The sequence below is a fragment of the Saccopteryx bilineata genome, chromosome 1 (genome assembly GCF_036850765.1).
Source record: "Saccopteryx bilineata isolate mSacBil1 chromosome 1, mSacBil1_pri_phased_curated, whole genome shotgun sequence".
Classification (NCBI taxonomy): Eukaryota; Metazoa; Chordata; class Mammalia; order Chiroptera; family Emballonuridae; genus Saccopteryx; species Saccopteryx bilineata.
This window is the reverse complement of record NC_089490.1, coordinates 84,248,151-84,261,915: the sequence shown is the minus strand read 5'-3', so window position 1 is coordinate 84,261,915 and position 13,765 is coordinate 84,248,151. Positions and strand designations below refer to the sequence as shown.

The window sequence follows — 13,765 nt, the reverse complement described above, 5'->3', positions numbered from 1 at the left end:
CTGGTGACCAGGCCAAGTACTTTCTAGCAAGGTCTCGTGTGACCTTCAAACCACCCAAGGAACCAGATCTCCCGCTTTACAGAGGTGGCACGGCACCAGGCAGGAGCCGGGCTGGAGCCCTCTGCAGCTGTTTCCAGAAGGGCCTCTCCAGCGCAGCACGCTGGCCTGCAACCTCCAGAGACGCAGACAGGACGTCCAATGGAGGCCTGCAGGGCCCAGGCCCAGGCATCTGCACTGCCCCTCCCCTGGGGTAACAGAAGGACGGGGAACCTCTACCTAGAAGCCTTTTGCATGAGAACGGAGGCCCATCCCAGCTCTGCCCCAGCAGCTGTGTGCTCCTGGGCAGGGCCGGTGCCCCTGAGCCTCGGGTTCCCACCAGCGAGCTGTGCGGTAACAGCTGCCTCTCACAGTCGTGCTGGTAAGGCTGATGCAGATGGGGCTTGCTTCTGCAGGAATGCCACAGGCTTTCTGGAACCCCCATTGCCATCCCTTACCCATCTGGCCTGCCAGCTAAGGAGCTGCCATAGCAACCAGACAGGCAGATGGAGGCATGTTTGCTTGAGGCCTGGGCTGGTGTAGCAGGCTGCTTGGGGTCATAGTGGGAAACATCCCCCAGCTCCAGCCCAGGATGCAGTGAGGATGTGCTGGGTACCCCCTGTCCTTGGGGCCCTCAACCTTCATTCTGATGGGGTGCATCTGGGGGTACAGCTCCTCTTTCCACTTCCTGGCCCTCTAAGACTCCCCTCCTTTTCTACTCCACCCAGCCCTCACCAGGTGGCCAGAAGTCCCCTACCAGTTCATGAGGCTCCCGTGGCCTCCTTGCTGTCCCAGAGTAAAGGCCCAGTCACTTCTGCAGAGGCTCTGGGCCCTTCCCCCGCCAGCCCGGGTCCCGCTCCCCTGCCTGCCCCTTCTGCACGGCTGGCTGATGTCCTGGCAGCCTCACTGAGTGCAGACCCCACCCAGCCTCCCCGGGAAACAACGCCCCTCTGGAAAGCTTCCCTGACACTCTCCGGAGTTAGCTGCCTTGAGGTCCTGATACTCAGTACTTCTTGGTCCCACACCAAGCGGTGAGTGTAAAAGGAAAAATCTGTCCACTGCGCTCAATAGAAGATCCCAGGAAAAGAGACTGTTTCAATTCACCTGTGTTCCCAGCACCTGCACGCAGGAGAACCCCAGAAAAAACACCTGGAACAAGGGGCAGTGAGGTGAGGTCTGGCCAAAGGCAGGGGCTCACCCTGGGTAGAGGGCTATTTCAAGAAGGGCCACAGGACACATGAAGGGGGGCCTGGGGCTGTGTGGACAGCTCCCCTCAGCACCTCCCCCAGGCACAAGGTGGGGGTGGTATAAACATGGGTGCCACCGGCCACCCAGGGATGGGTGGGGTAGCAGCCAGAGCGGCCCCTCCCTCCGCCCCTGCGTCTCAGGGCCGTACTCCGGCAGAGGTGGCTTTCCTGCCCGGCCCAGCCGGGTCGGCTTTGGGCGGCTCCTGGCCTCACCTTGGGATGGAGCTGTGCTTGCCCCCGGTCCTGGGTCAGTGCCGCCTTGGAGGGGGCAGAGGGGCCTGATTCCACTCTCTTCTGTCCCGGTTCCAAGGACAAGTGGCGAGGCCTGCTGTGACATGGCCGGGACTGTGGCCGGACCCTTGGCATCGAGTCCATGTGGTGAGGCCTCAGAACCACCCACCTGCCCACCTGCCTGCCAGGAATGTGCCCTGTCTCTGAATGGGCTGAGTGGGGGCCACAGAAGGGCTTTATTTTCAAATAAACAGGCAGAAGAACAGTTATTTCTGTCAATAATCACCAGGTTCTTCCCAGCAGAGTGGCTGGAGGGGGGGGGGCACACACTGCCTATTTTTATAGGCTTAAAAAAAGCCCACCTCAGACTATTTAAATCGCCCCAAGGCCCCACTGTGAATGTTTTCACTCAAAGGACTTTGGAAGTCATGTTCCTCCTCCCTTCCACGCTGCTTTCCGGCCCTTCCCTGCTTCCTGGCAAGGTGATGGCAGGAGGGTGCCAGCAGCACTTGAAGGGCCCGGTGTGGGGGAGGCTGAGGGGCCGCACCCACTCTTTGAGGGGTATTATTGTGTGGGCCTGACCCCCTCCGTCCCTGCAGCTGTCCCCCACACTGTGGGTTGGCCCCCTTCAGTCTCTAAAGCTCAGCCAGCTCCTGTTTCCCAGGTCCCCCAGCTTCCTGATTTCTGAGGGACCCTGACTCCGCCAAGCACCCCCCCCCCCAGGAACTCTGGTGGCTCAGGGTCAGGCGGAGAGGAAGCGCCACCTCCGTCGCGTGCAGCAGTGGCAGCATTTCTTCAAGTGTGAGGGTCCTGACCCTCCACGTCCCCGTTTCCTAATGCAAACAGAGTCCTTCTGCATCCTTGTCCTTCCTTCAGTTCAGACCCCCCAACTTCAGTCCTGCAGTGACAAGGACAGTGTCCTCTTGTTCTGACAATAGAGGGACCAGTAGGCAATCCCATCCTAGGAGGAGCTGCCCCGTGTTTCCTGAGCAGCCCTGTGACACGTGGTCACGCCTAAGGTGGGGTGAAGAAACTCCTGAGCCAGCCCCGCAGGGAGCCACGCGGATCACGAGGCCAAGGCCTTCCGTAAAGGCGCCTGTCGTCCACGTGCAGCCTAAGTCTTTGAAGTCAGAACCCCGTCATTTTGCCCAGAAACCTAGACATGTGCAGTGGAACCAGTGTTCTCAGGAGCCTTGTGTGGGGGGAGGCGCTGGTGCTGATCCTCCATCCTCTCGGCCTTTCCCACAGACACACCGGAGACTGCTGAGCCTCCTGGCCCTGCAGTCACTCAGGGTCCCTCCAATGCCCACCCCGCCAGCCAGGCAGGCCCTGATCCACCTGCCCCGCCCAGGACCAAGGAGTAGAGGCGGGCATGTGCCCGTGGCTCCGCGCTGACCTTTGCATGTCTTCCCGTCGGGCTGCAGTGTGAATCCAACAGGGCAGCTGCATCGCACGCCGGTGGCCGTGTCCTTGCACGTCCGGTCGCAGCCTCCATTGTTCACTGCACACGTCTCTGGGGAGGGAAGGAGACAGAGATACTAAGTCTCCTTGGACAGAAGGCACCTCCTTTCCCCATCCACGCGGGACGGGGGGAAGGGTCTCCTGAGACAGGAGACCTAGCTCAAGTTCTGGTTCTCACACCCTCCAGCTGTGGGGCTTCTTTGAGTCTCACTCTCCCCATCTGTAAAACGGGAGAATGCCACTATTTACGTGGGGTTGCTGGACGACAGGCAGGGGAAGGTGTTTGCAAACTGCAGAGGGCTGTGCTTGTGTAAGGGTTACTGCCAGCAGGGTCACCACCACTACTGGGGCCAGCGCTGAGGTCGGCCTGGCTGGTATTGAACTGCACAGGCCAGATTACTAAAGCCTTGCCTTCCCTGGCTCAGACTCCTCACCCAGACTGTGCTTACTGGGGCTCCCAAACTCTTCTCAGCACGGAACGGCCTGCGGGCTCTAGCCGTGGAGTCACAGGGGAGGTTTTCAGAGCCGCACACCATCCATCACCTCAATGAGGCTCTCAGCCCAACATCTGTTCTCACTGAACGATATGCCAAGGGTGTCTGGTTTTTGTCCACTTGAAGCTTGTCTAGGGCTTTCTTTTCTCTTTGTGCAAATTCAAAGGGCTGGAGTGGCTGGGGCATAACTGAGGTTATGGAACCTGTCGTGTGGTGAGAGTGATCCTCCCCAGGCCTGCAGAAGGGGCTGGCAGAGCCGGGTCACCAGGGCACAGGTGGCCCGCACACGGAGAAGCCCAGCTCCCAGACCTCTGAGCCTTTCAGTCTGGTTCCTTCTGAGCATCTGGTGTGCTTTGATCTTGTGGGAACTGTGCCTGCGTGGGCTTTCCTCTTTTCCTGGCTGCTAGCAAAGGAAGAGCCAACGGCCTCCTCATTCTTTTAAAACCCAGATCCCCTGCCTGCCTACCTCAGTTTCCCCCGGGATCCTGGCCCTGGTGGACCCTTTCCCTGAGGTTCCCCAGTTTTTCTGTTTGTCCATCCGTGGTGTCTGATTCCTGCAATTCCTGGGGTTCTCTCTGGGAGGAGTGTAGGGACGAGTGTAGGGGCAATGACTAAATAAATACATACCCCCAGCTGCCAGTAGTCCCTGATGCTACTTAGACCAAATTCATGGTGTCTTCCCTGTGAACTTCAACTTGTGTGGGGTAGGCAGAGCAGGGAGGGGAGGACACCCAGCGTTCCCTTCCGTGTGCATCTGGTTTTGCAGGCGGCTGTGGTGGGTGTTGTGATGGACGGAGGGGCTGCCTGCTGCAGAGGCCACCACGCCTTCCTCTCAAGGCCAATGGCTTCCCTATGACGGGAGCTGTAACTACTGACTCTTCCTGGCCTGTCTTTCAGCGTGCCTCCACAAACCCTAGCCCTTCAGCGGGGGTGGGCAGCTTCCCGGGTCCCGCCGGCCTTTGGTGTGCCAGCCCAGGGTCTGGGAGTGTTTCAAAGCCCAGCTCAAAGACCACCTCCCAGATGAGGAAGAAGGCCGCTGCCTTCCCCGCACTCATGCAGGCTGGTCTCTGAGTGAGCTCAGGCCACGTCTGACAGGCACATGGCCCACTCCCGCCCTCTCATCCCCCTGCCTGACCATCCACTGGGGCTGGACCTCAGTACCCACAGCTGCAGGTGAGGACAACAAGCTCTCCCGAGGATCAAACAAACTCCTGACTGGGTCACGCCTGGCCCAGTTCCTGGCCCTTAGTAGCTGCTCAACAATGTATGAGTTTCCTCTCCAGGGGTTACAACCAGAGGGAAAGCCCACCCCCCACACTAAGTCAAAGAGCTCCCATACACCCACCCTCTCAGCCTTTCATGTAGGGGAGCCCCTCTCTGGAAGGGTCAGAGCATGATCCTGTTTTCCAAGTGCAGGTAATTAAGGCTTAGGCCTGGGAGAGGAAGGGGAACTCTGAGAGGGTGGGGAGGGCACAGTAGGAGCTGAGAGCTCGGGCTGGGGCACAGCTGAGTGGCCTTGCCCAGTGACAGCAGGATCAGTACCTGGCCTCTCCGTGCTGGAGGAGGTGGGGTGTGGCATGGGCACTGGGCCATCTGAGACACGGATCTGCCTGGACAGGTTTCCAGGGTGCTGTTGGCCCTTCCTGTCTCCGGAGGTCCCGTTGAGACTCAGAATCTTTGCCTTCCAGAGTAGATGGCAAGTGGAGGTTGAGTCTAAGTGGCCACCCACGCCCTTGGCCCTCAGTGGAGGCCTCTCCCCTGCCCTGTGCACAATTTCAGTCTCCTGAGTTGCCCTAGACAATGATTGGTGCCTAAGCTTCAGATTTTGAGCCAGGGGCTCAGATTCCCTGTGGGGTATTCTTGTGTGCTGACCACCCCTTCCCACAGTTCCTCCTACGGCGGTCACCTGTGCCAGGCCTGTCTTAGCATTCCAGGCCTTTGTCTCCCGCACTCTCGGCAGCTCTGTGAGAGGCTTCTGCACTGGGTGCAGAGCGCTATCTGCCCAGGGCTGGGCGGTCAGCAAGTGGCAGAGCTGGTGGGACCTGCTGGACTAACTCCAGCCCACCTGACAGCCTCAGATCTCGTCTCCAGCCATCCCTAGCCCCAGAGCCCTCCCTGTACAGCCAAGCATGCACTGGCCTCTCTGTCCGTCACCCCTCCAGTGCCCCTCACCTTTATCAATGCTACCATCTGCCCCCAGGACACATCCTAGGAGTCCCCTCCCCACCTCACCTGGGGCCAAGGGCTTGGCCCTGCTACTTTCTTGACATCTGATTCTAGCACCTGCTCTTATGGCTGCCCTTCTGGGCCAGGCCACCAGCACTCTCCAAGGTGACCTCCATGGCCTCCCAGTGGTCCTTCCTCCTCTGGACCATGGCTTCACTCTGGGTAGCCAGTGCCTTCAGGCCAGCATAGTAACCTAAGAGCCAATACTCAGGGAGGGCGTTCTCTGCCAGGCCCTGTGCTGAGGCAGGGGTGGGGCGGAGAGGGGAGCAGAGTTAGCAGCAGGCAATCAGCCTATATCCTCAATGTTGCCCTCACGGAGGCCTCATGGGTGGTCCCTTCTGCCATGCCCACCTTATCTGCATCTCTCTGAGGCTAACAGATGCAGGCTGTACTGAGTGATACCTATGGAGAGGGTGACCGTGAAGTCCACCTGCTCCTTTGGGCTAAAGTAGGGGTCAGGGACTGGAGACTACAGGTGGAGGGCGAGCTGACCTGCATGGGTCCAGTGGTCTTGTGTCTGGCAGTTTCCACATGGAGGCAACTGCGTGCTGCTGAGGAAGCTCCTTGCCTTGCACGGTTATCAGCCCGGGTCACCACCCCAGCCCCCATCTCTGAGTGCCTTGAAGGGCAGTCTCACTTTTGTTCCCAAAGACTTAATATGCCATCCAGGCCTGGCATTAGGGCACTGCTGTCTCAGACTGAGAAACCAGGCACCCTGTCCTCTCCCTCGCCAATGGAGTCATCCCAAATGCAAGTGAGCTGGGACTGCAGCAGTGAGTGGTGTCTCTGGCCCTGGGGGAGGGAGGCGAGCAGGCTCATCCCAGAAGTCGCTGGGGCTGAGGCAGAGTTAGTTTTGCAGGCCCGCCTGTGAGGCCACACCAGACCCAGAGCACACACTGGGGATGGAGGTGCGAGGCTAGCTACGAGTCTTTTGGGGCCGTGAAGGCAGTGAGGGCAAAACTTTGCCCAGGGCCTGACCGGGTGGTGGCACAGTAGATGGAGCGTCTGACTGGGTTGCGGAGGACCCAGGTTCGAGACCCCGAGGTCGCCAGCTTGAGTGCGGGCTCATCTGGTTTGAGCAAAGCTCACCAGCTTGGACCCAAGGTTGCTGGCTCGAGCAAGGGGTTACTCGGTCTGCTGAAGGCCCACAGTCAAGGCACATATGAGAAAGCAATCAATGGACAACTAAGGTGTCGCAACGAAAAACTAATGATTGATGCTTCTTATCTCTCTCCGTTCCTGTCTGTCTGTCTCTATCTATCCCTCTATCTGACTCTCTCTGTCTCTGTAAAAAAATAAAAAAGTATAAAAATAAAAACAAAAAACAAAAAACCCTCGCCCAGGGATCTGAAGACTCTTCCTCCCCGGCCCAGTGAGCCGTATAGGTGCTACCTGAAGAGCGACAGGCTCTTCCTGAAGACTCCCCTCTCTACCTGGAGAAGCCGGGGACACACCTCCCAGGGCACAGTCCTTTACAGTTGACAAGGCCCCTTCGCATCCACTAACATTCGCAGGCCTCACAACAGCCCCAGAGGGGACCCTTTTGCAGGCTGGGAAACTAGGCTCAGAGAAGTTATATAATCCTTGTCCAGACAGGATCAGCTACATCGTTTGTGGGACCCAGTGCGAAATAAAAAGGAAGGGCCCTTGATCAAAAATTAAGAATTTTAAGACAGCAGAGCATCAACCAACTATAGGCCTTTCTGAGGGCGGGGCCTGAGTGAGTGCATGGGTCACATACCCTTGAAGCAGGCCCAGTGTCCCGGGTCACACAGCTGTTGGCAGGAGCCACCACTGTGAGGCTCCAGGCTGAGGAGTGAACCATATCAGGCCTGAGAGCTGGGCCCTGGACAGGGATCCTGAGGGGTGGCTCTCAGGGAGGCGGCAGAGTGGGTGGCCCGAGGTGGTGACGGTATACACCCATGGTGCCAGCTTCCTCACCAGCGAGTGGGGAGACTTACCCACAGGCTCGACTGGTAAGGGGGGAAGGGCAGGTGCAGGTTGGGGGCCTAAGGGGGGAAGGGACCCAGGAGCAAATCCCTTTACAGTAGGCAGGAAACCCTCAGACATATCTTCAGTCTTTCTTTGAGGGACCCCTGCTTTGGGTCAGGCCCTGGACCAATGGGGGCAGGGGCGCAGCCACTAAGCAGGGGAGGCAGACACCTGCACTGGACCTGCTGCCCAGCTGGGACAGCGCTCTGATGGAGGGACCAGGGGAAAGATGGCAGATGCTCCTCGAGCTGGCGCTGCCTGCGTGCGCCGCCATGGCGCTGGGGAAGGCCCAGCAAGGCCCGTGAAGGGCGGCTTCTGTCCAGTGTAGTGGCCAGCACAGGCGTGGCGGAGTCAGACAGTGGAGCTTCCTCTACTTTCTGGAGTCTGAGCTTCCTGATGGGCGTGGAGATGATAATCCAGGGAGGGGTAAAAGTTGGCTTACTGAGGTGAGCATGCAAAACAGAGTCTACTCTCGTATTGCTTATTATTATTGTGTCAGTGTCCATACAACCTGTAAACCTACTTTTGCCCCACCCTGTATTTACCACGGGTTTCTGGTGAGGCCAAAATGTGGACGTGTCACAGCTGTGACCGTGTGCTTGCTCATGGTGCTGTTTCTCAGAACCTGTGCACATGGAGGCTCAGCGCCCCGAGGCAGTGGCCGCTTCGGTCAGCAACTGTTTCCTCTGCTGGGCAGGTGTGCCTTGGACACAGCCCCTGGCCTCATGGTGGCCCCCGTTCAGCAGAGAAGCAGATCGGTTCACCTCTCTGTTCAGCCAACAATTTGGGAATGACTCTATGGTGCGAGGTGGCCGCCAGAGAAGAGCCAGAGACAAGCCTGACACTGACCCAGGCCTCAGAGGTTAAGGGCCGCTCAGGGAGATGGACCTTACTGTTCTCACAGGAGTCTGGGCCACCACCTATCCGTGACCCCATCACACCCAAGCTCAGGCTACATGTGGTTCCCTGGGCCCCGCCACACGAACTCCCTGCCACCAGAGCTCTCCCAGGCCCGGGGCTCCCTTTCACATGGTGGTCTTCCCCACTGACCGCTGCTCTTCAGGTAGAGCCACGTCAGGCGGACCCCAGCGCCCAGCACAGGGCTAGCACAGCGGAGGGGCCCAATGTCTGCTCAATGATGGGAGGAAAGAACGAGACCCTGGAGGCCCTGAGAGGGACAGATGGAGTGAGGTGACTGGGCCCCTGCACTGTGTCAGGCCTGCTGGGCAGTTGCCGAGACAAAGCTGACAGCACAGGGACCTGCGAATCTACCAGCCAGAGCCAGAGCCATGGGCACTGGAAGGCAGGGGGAAGCTGAGGAGGGCTGGATGGGAGGGGTGCGTGGGCTTCACCGGGCTGATGGGCTGAGAACAGTGCTCACGCTCACCATGGATTGGGGCCATGTGGCGCGCACACGTGGGACTGGACATGGGCCAGGGGCCCAGCACCACACTTAGATCCCATCGCATTGTGGGGCTGCAGGCAGAGCCTCCCCTCTTAAGGCTGTAGGTTTTCTGCCTGTGGTGTGCTGGGGTGTCACTGTGCCTTGTCCATAGAACAGGGCTTGGTGTCTCTGACAGGTGTGGGCCCAGTGACCCACAGAGCACCTGCGTGTCCAGACACCTGTCCTGACTCCTGAAGGTCTCATCCTGGTGGCGAGCACAGCCCAAGCCTCTTGCTATGACCTCTCTAAGTCCTTCTGCCACTAAAATGACCTGAAGGCAGTTGTGAAGAGGGTTAGCCCCTGGCTCTTCTGGCCCAGGCACAGCTGTACACTATCTGACCTCTGACCCTCTCCTCTCAGCTGATTCCTGAGCCTTCCATCACTCGGGGATAAAAGCCACCTCCAGGCAAGGCCTTGGTCTGTCCCACTGCCCTGTCCCTACACACCAGCCCCACTGACCTCTGTCCAGGTTACCCTGTGGCCCATCATAAGCAATGTCAGCAGGCCAGTGTCTTTCACTGTGCTCCATAATTACATTGGTTTTCTTCATGAAGTCCCTTTGGCAAGTGAGAGGGGTTAGGCTGAGGCAGGACAGCGGCTTCCCCAGCCACTCAGTGGGGAGTGGGGCGGGGCTCATGCAGCCCCATGCTGGCCTGGAGTCTTGCTCCTAACCACACTGCCCCTCTGCCCTGGCTGAGCAGGCAGCCACCCCCAGCTGTCTGGGGGGTCTCTTACAGCGCAGAGATGGGCCACTAGGGCAGGGAGTCCTGGGGGACATGCTGGTGGCTGTTTGTGATGGTGATGGCGGGGTTGGGGGTGGTGGGTGGGGACTGCAGGAGAAGGGGTCAGTGCAGCTGGAGGCAGGGCAGCTGTGGAGGCCGGGACTGCAGCCCTAACAGGGGAGGGGGCTCCTGAGCCAGGGTCTGAGGGGAAGTGGGACAGGGCCCGGACCCTGCCTGGAGCTCAGCACTGCTCCCTGAGGCAGCAGATCCCTTGGCCCCTCAATCTCCAGGGACCCACCCCAATCTGGGTCCTGCACTCGGCCCATCTAGCCAGGCCACCGTGAGGCCCCCTTGGGCCCTTTGCTGACTCTGCCCAGCTGTGTGTAACGGGCCTGCAGGCCGCACCCTGCCGTGGGCATCTTGTCCCTGCTCCGTGCATGGGGGAAGTTTCTGTCAGTGGAACTGTGGAGGCACCAGGCGGGTGCTGCCTGGTGGGTGGGGATTTTCACACCGGGGCTCAGCGCTCAGAGCAGAACCCTCTAGACTCTGGGACTGCAGTGGGGGGGGGGGGCTAAGGACAGTGAGGATGCCGACCCGGAGCCAGAGCAGAGACCCTAGGGAAGTTTCTTCCTTTGGTTTGAGGGATCTCAGATGGCTTGTCAGACCAGCACAACTGAGGTTTTATACTGAGGCAGAGAATAGGAGTAGGACGCAGCAGTAGCCCTTTCCCTGACCTGACTCTTGCTGCTACTCTGGCCAGTGAGTGGAGGGTGCTGAGGGCAGACAGGGGCTTGCACTCAGCCTCTGCCTGAGACCATCCTCAGGAGGGAGGGAGGGAGGGAAGGAGGGGAGCAGACTGCCTGTTCTGGCTCAGGAGGCTCGTGAGGAGAGGTAGCCCGAGGAAGGTCACCTCTTTGAGCCTCAGTTTCCTCACCAGTAACACCAATGGCACACGGCCAGGCGCACAGCAAGGTTCTCACCCAAGCTGCTTCAGAGCAGAGACTACAATGCTCTTTCTGCAAAAACAGAAAACCGAGGCCCAAAGTGCGAGGTGATCTGGTGTGGCGCCACGGGAATGGAACACAGGTCTGGCCCCAGAGCATGGCCCAGACAACGCGCCAGGGGGGTTAGCAAAACTCCCCCGAGTCCCTGCTGCAGGAACAAATGCACAATAAAACAGACGCAGCCTGGCTCAACGACTGGGACCTCCAAGGGCCCGTGTCCGCTTGGACCAGGAACTCTCCGCCGGCGGCCGAGCTCCGGCTGCGCCCCCAACAGCCAGCTGCTGTACCTCGGTGGAGGTGCAGCTGGAGAGCAGCCTGGGGAGGCAAGGCTGGCTTGCGGGGCAGGCAGAAGGCCACTGCCTTCAAAGGGTGGAGGGTGGAACCCGCGGGCGGGTGACTGAGGTGCTTGGTCAGTTTCATCTGTTGCTACATACTGCGTCTGCTCTAAAGATTGCAGCTGGGCCCTGGCCGGTTGGCTCAGCGGTAGAGCGTCGGCCTAGCGTGCAGAGGACCCGGGTTCGATTCCCGGCCAGGGCACATAGGAAAAGCGCCCATTTGCTTCTCCACCCCTCCGCCACGCTTTCCTCTCTGTCTCTCTCTTCCCCTCCCGCAGCCAAGGCTCCATTGGAGCAAAGATGGCCCGGGCGCTGGGCATGGCTCTGTGGCCTGGAGGGGAAGTGGGACAGGGCCCGGACCCTGCCCCGGACCCTGCTCTGGTCGCAATATGGCGACGCCCAGGATGGGCAGAGCATCGCCCCCTGGGGGGCAGAGCACCGCCCCTGGTGGGCGTGCCGGGTGGATCCCGGTCGGGCGCATGCGGGAGTCTGTCTGACTGTCTCTCCCTGTTTCCAGCTTCAGAAAAATGAAAAAAAAAAAAAAAAAAAAAAAGATTGCAGCTGGACAAAAAATTGTCCTGGTTAAAAAGAAAAAGAAAAGATGCTCTGGGCTCTTTGGGGGTGCCTTCCATTTGTGGCGTCAGTGGACAATCAGCATCATCACTTCATGACCCTCCTGAGTGGGGCAAAGCAAGGGGCCAGCAAAAGCATTCAGAAGTGGGTCTGGGGAGGGGTGATAAGGAGGCAGAGGCATTGAAGTCACATCCAAAAGGACTTTGGGGCCTACTTGGATTAAATCTTGAGGGGCCAAGGCACCTAAGAAAGGGTGAAGGCAGGACAGGGATGAAGCTAAAGGCAGGGAAGGAGCTGGAGGCAATAAGAGGGCCGAGGACATGGAGAGGGCTGGAGGCAGAGAGGACAGGGAGGGAGCTGGAGGCAGGGAGGACAGGGAGGGGGCTGGAGGCAGGGAGGACAGGGAGGGGGCTGAGGCAGAGAGGACAGGGAGGGGGCTGGAGGCAGGGAGGACAGGGAGGGGGCTGGAGGCAGGGAGGACAGGGAGGGGGCTGGAGGCAGGGAGGACAGGGAGGGGGCTGGAGGCAGAGAGGACAGGGAGGGGGCTGGAGGCAGGGAGGACAGGGAGGGGCTGGAGGCAGAGAGGACATGAAGGGGGCTGGAGGCAGGGAGGACAGGGAGGGGGCTGGAGGCAGGGAGGACATGGAGAGGACTGGAGGCAGAGAGGACAGGGAGAGGGCTGGAGGCAGAGAAGACATGGAGAGGGCTGGAGGCAGAGAAGACATGGAGAGGGCTGGAGGCAGAGAGGACAGGGAGAGGGTTGGAGGCAGAGAGGACAGGGAGGGGGCTGGAGGCAGGGAGGACATGAAGGGGGCTGGAGGCAGGGAGGACAGGGAGGGGGCTGGAGGCAGAGAGGACAGGGAGGGGGCTGGAGGCAGGGAGGACAGGGAGGGGCTGGAGGCAGAGAGGACAGGGAGGGGGCTTGAGGCAGGGAGGACAGGGAGGGGGCTTGAGGCAGGGAGGACAAGGAGGGGGCTGGAGGCAGGGAGGACATGAAGGGGGCTGGAGGCAGGGAGGACAGGGAGGGGGCTGGAGGCAGAGAGGACATGGAGGGGGCTGGAGGCAGAGAGGACAGGGAGGGGGCTGGAGGCAGGGAGGACAGGGAGGGGGCTGGAGGCAGAGAGGACATGGAGGGGGCTGGAGGCAGAGAGGACAGGGAGGGGGCTGGAGGCAGGGAGGACATGGAGGGGGCTGGAGGCAGAGAGGACAGGGAGGGGGCTGGAGGCAGGGAGGACAGGGAGGGGGCTGGAGGCAGAGAGGAGGTTGAGAACATGGAGGGGACTGGAGGCAGAGAGGGGGTTGAGGACATGGAGGGGGCTGGAGGCAGAGAGGGGGTTGAGGACAGGGAGGGGGCTGGAGGCAGAGAGGGGGTTGAGGACAGGGAGGGGGCTGGAGCAGAGAGGGGGTTGAGGACATGGAGGGGACTGGAGGCAGAGAGGGGGTTGAGGACATGGAGGGGGCTGGAGGCAGAGAGGGGGTTGAGGACAGGGAGGGGGCTGGAGGCAGAGAGGGGGTTGAGGACAGGGAGGGGGCTGGAGCAGAGAGGGGGTTGAGGACATGGAGGGGACTGGAGGCAGAGAGGGGGTTGAGGACAGGGAGGGGGCTGGAGCAGAGAGGGGGTTGAGGACATGGAGGGGACTGGAGGCAGAGAGGGGGTTGAGGACATGGAGGGGGCTGGAGGCAGAGAGGGGGTTGAGGACAGGGAGGGGGCTGGAGGCAGAGAGGACAGGGAGGGGGCTGGAGGCAGGGAGGACAGGGAGGGGGCTGGAGGCAGAGAGGGGGCTGGAGGCAGAGAGGACAGGGAGGGGGCTGGAGGCAGGGAGGACAGGGAGGGGGCTGGAGGCAGGGAGGACAGGGAGGGGGCTGGAGGCAGAGAGGGGGCTGGAGGCAGAGAGGACAGGGAGGGGGCTGGAGGCAGGGAGGACAGGGAGGGGGCTGGAGGCAGAGAGGACATGGAGAGGGCTGGAGGCAGAGAGGACAGGGAGAGGGCTGGAGGCAGA

The 13,765-nt window shown here is 60.4% G+C and overlaps 1 protein-coding gene across 2 annotated transcripts in view; it reads right to left on the bottom strand.

Moving 5' to 3' along the window:
* Positions 1–13,765, bottom strand: part of SCUBE1 (signal peptide, CUB domain and EGF like domain containing 1) — a 137,196-nt gene that overhangs the window by 33,797 nt on the left and 89,634 nt on the right. For both annotated transcript variants that reach the window (XM_066255913.1, XM_066255923.1), the window contains one exon: positions 2,911–3,027. In XM_066255913.1, the coding sequence (XP_066112010.1) occupies positions 2,911–3,027 (117 nt within the window). The remainder of the gene's footprint in view (positions 1–2,910; positions 3,028–13,765) is intronic.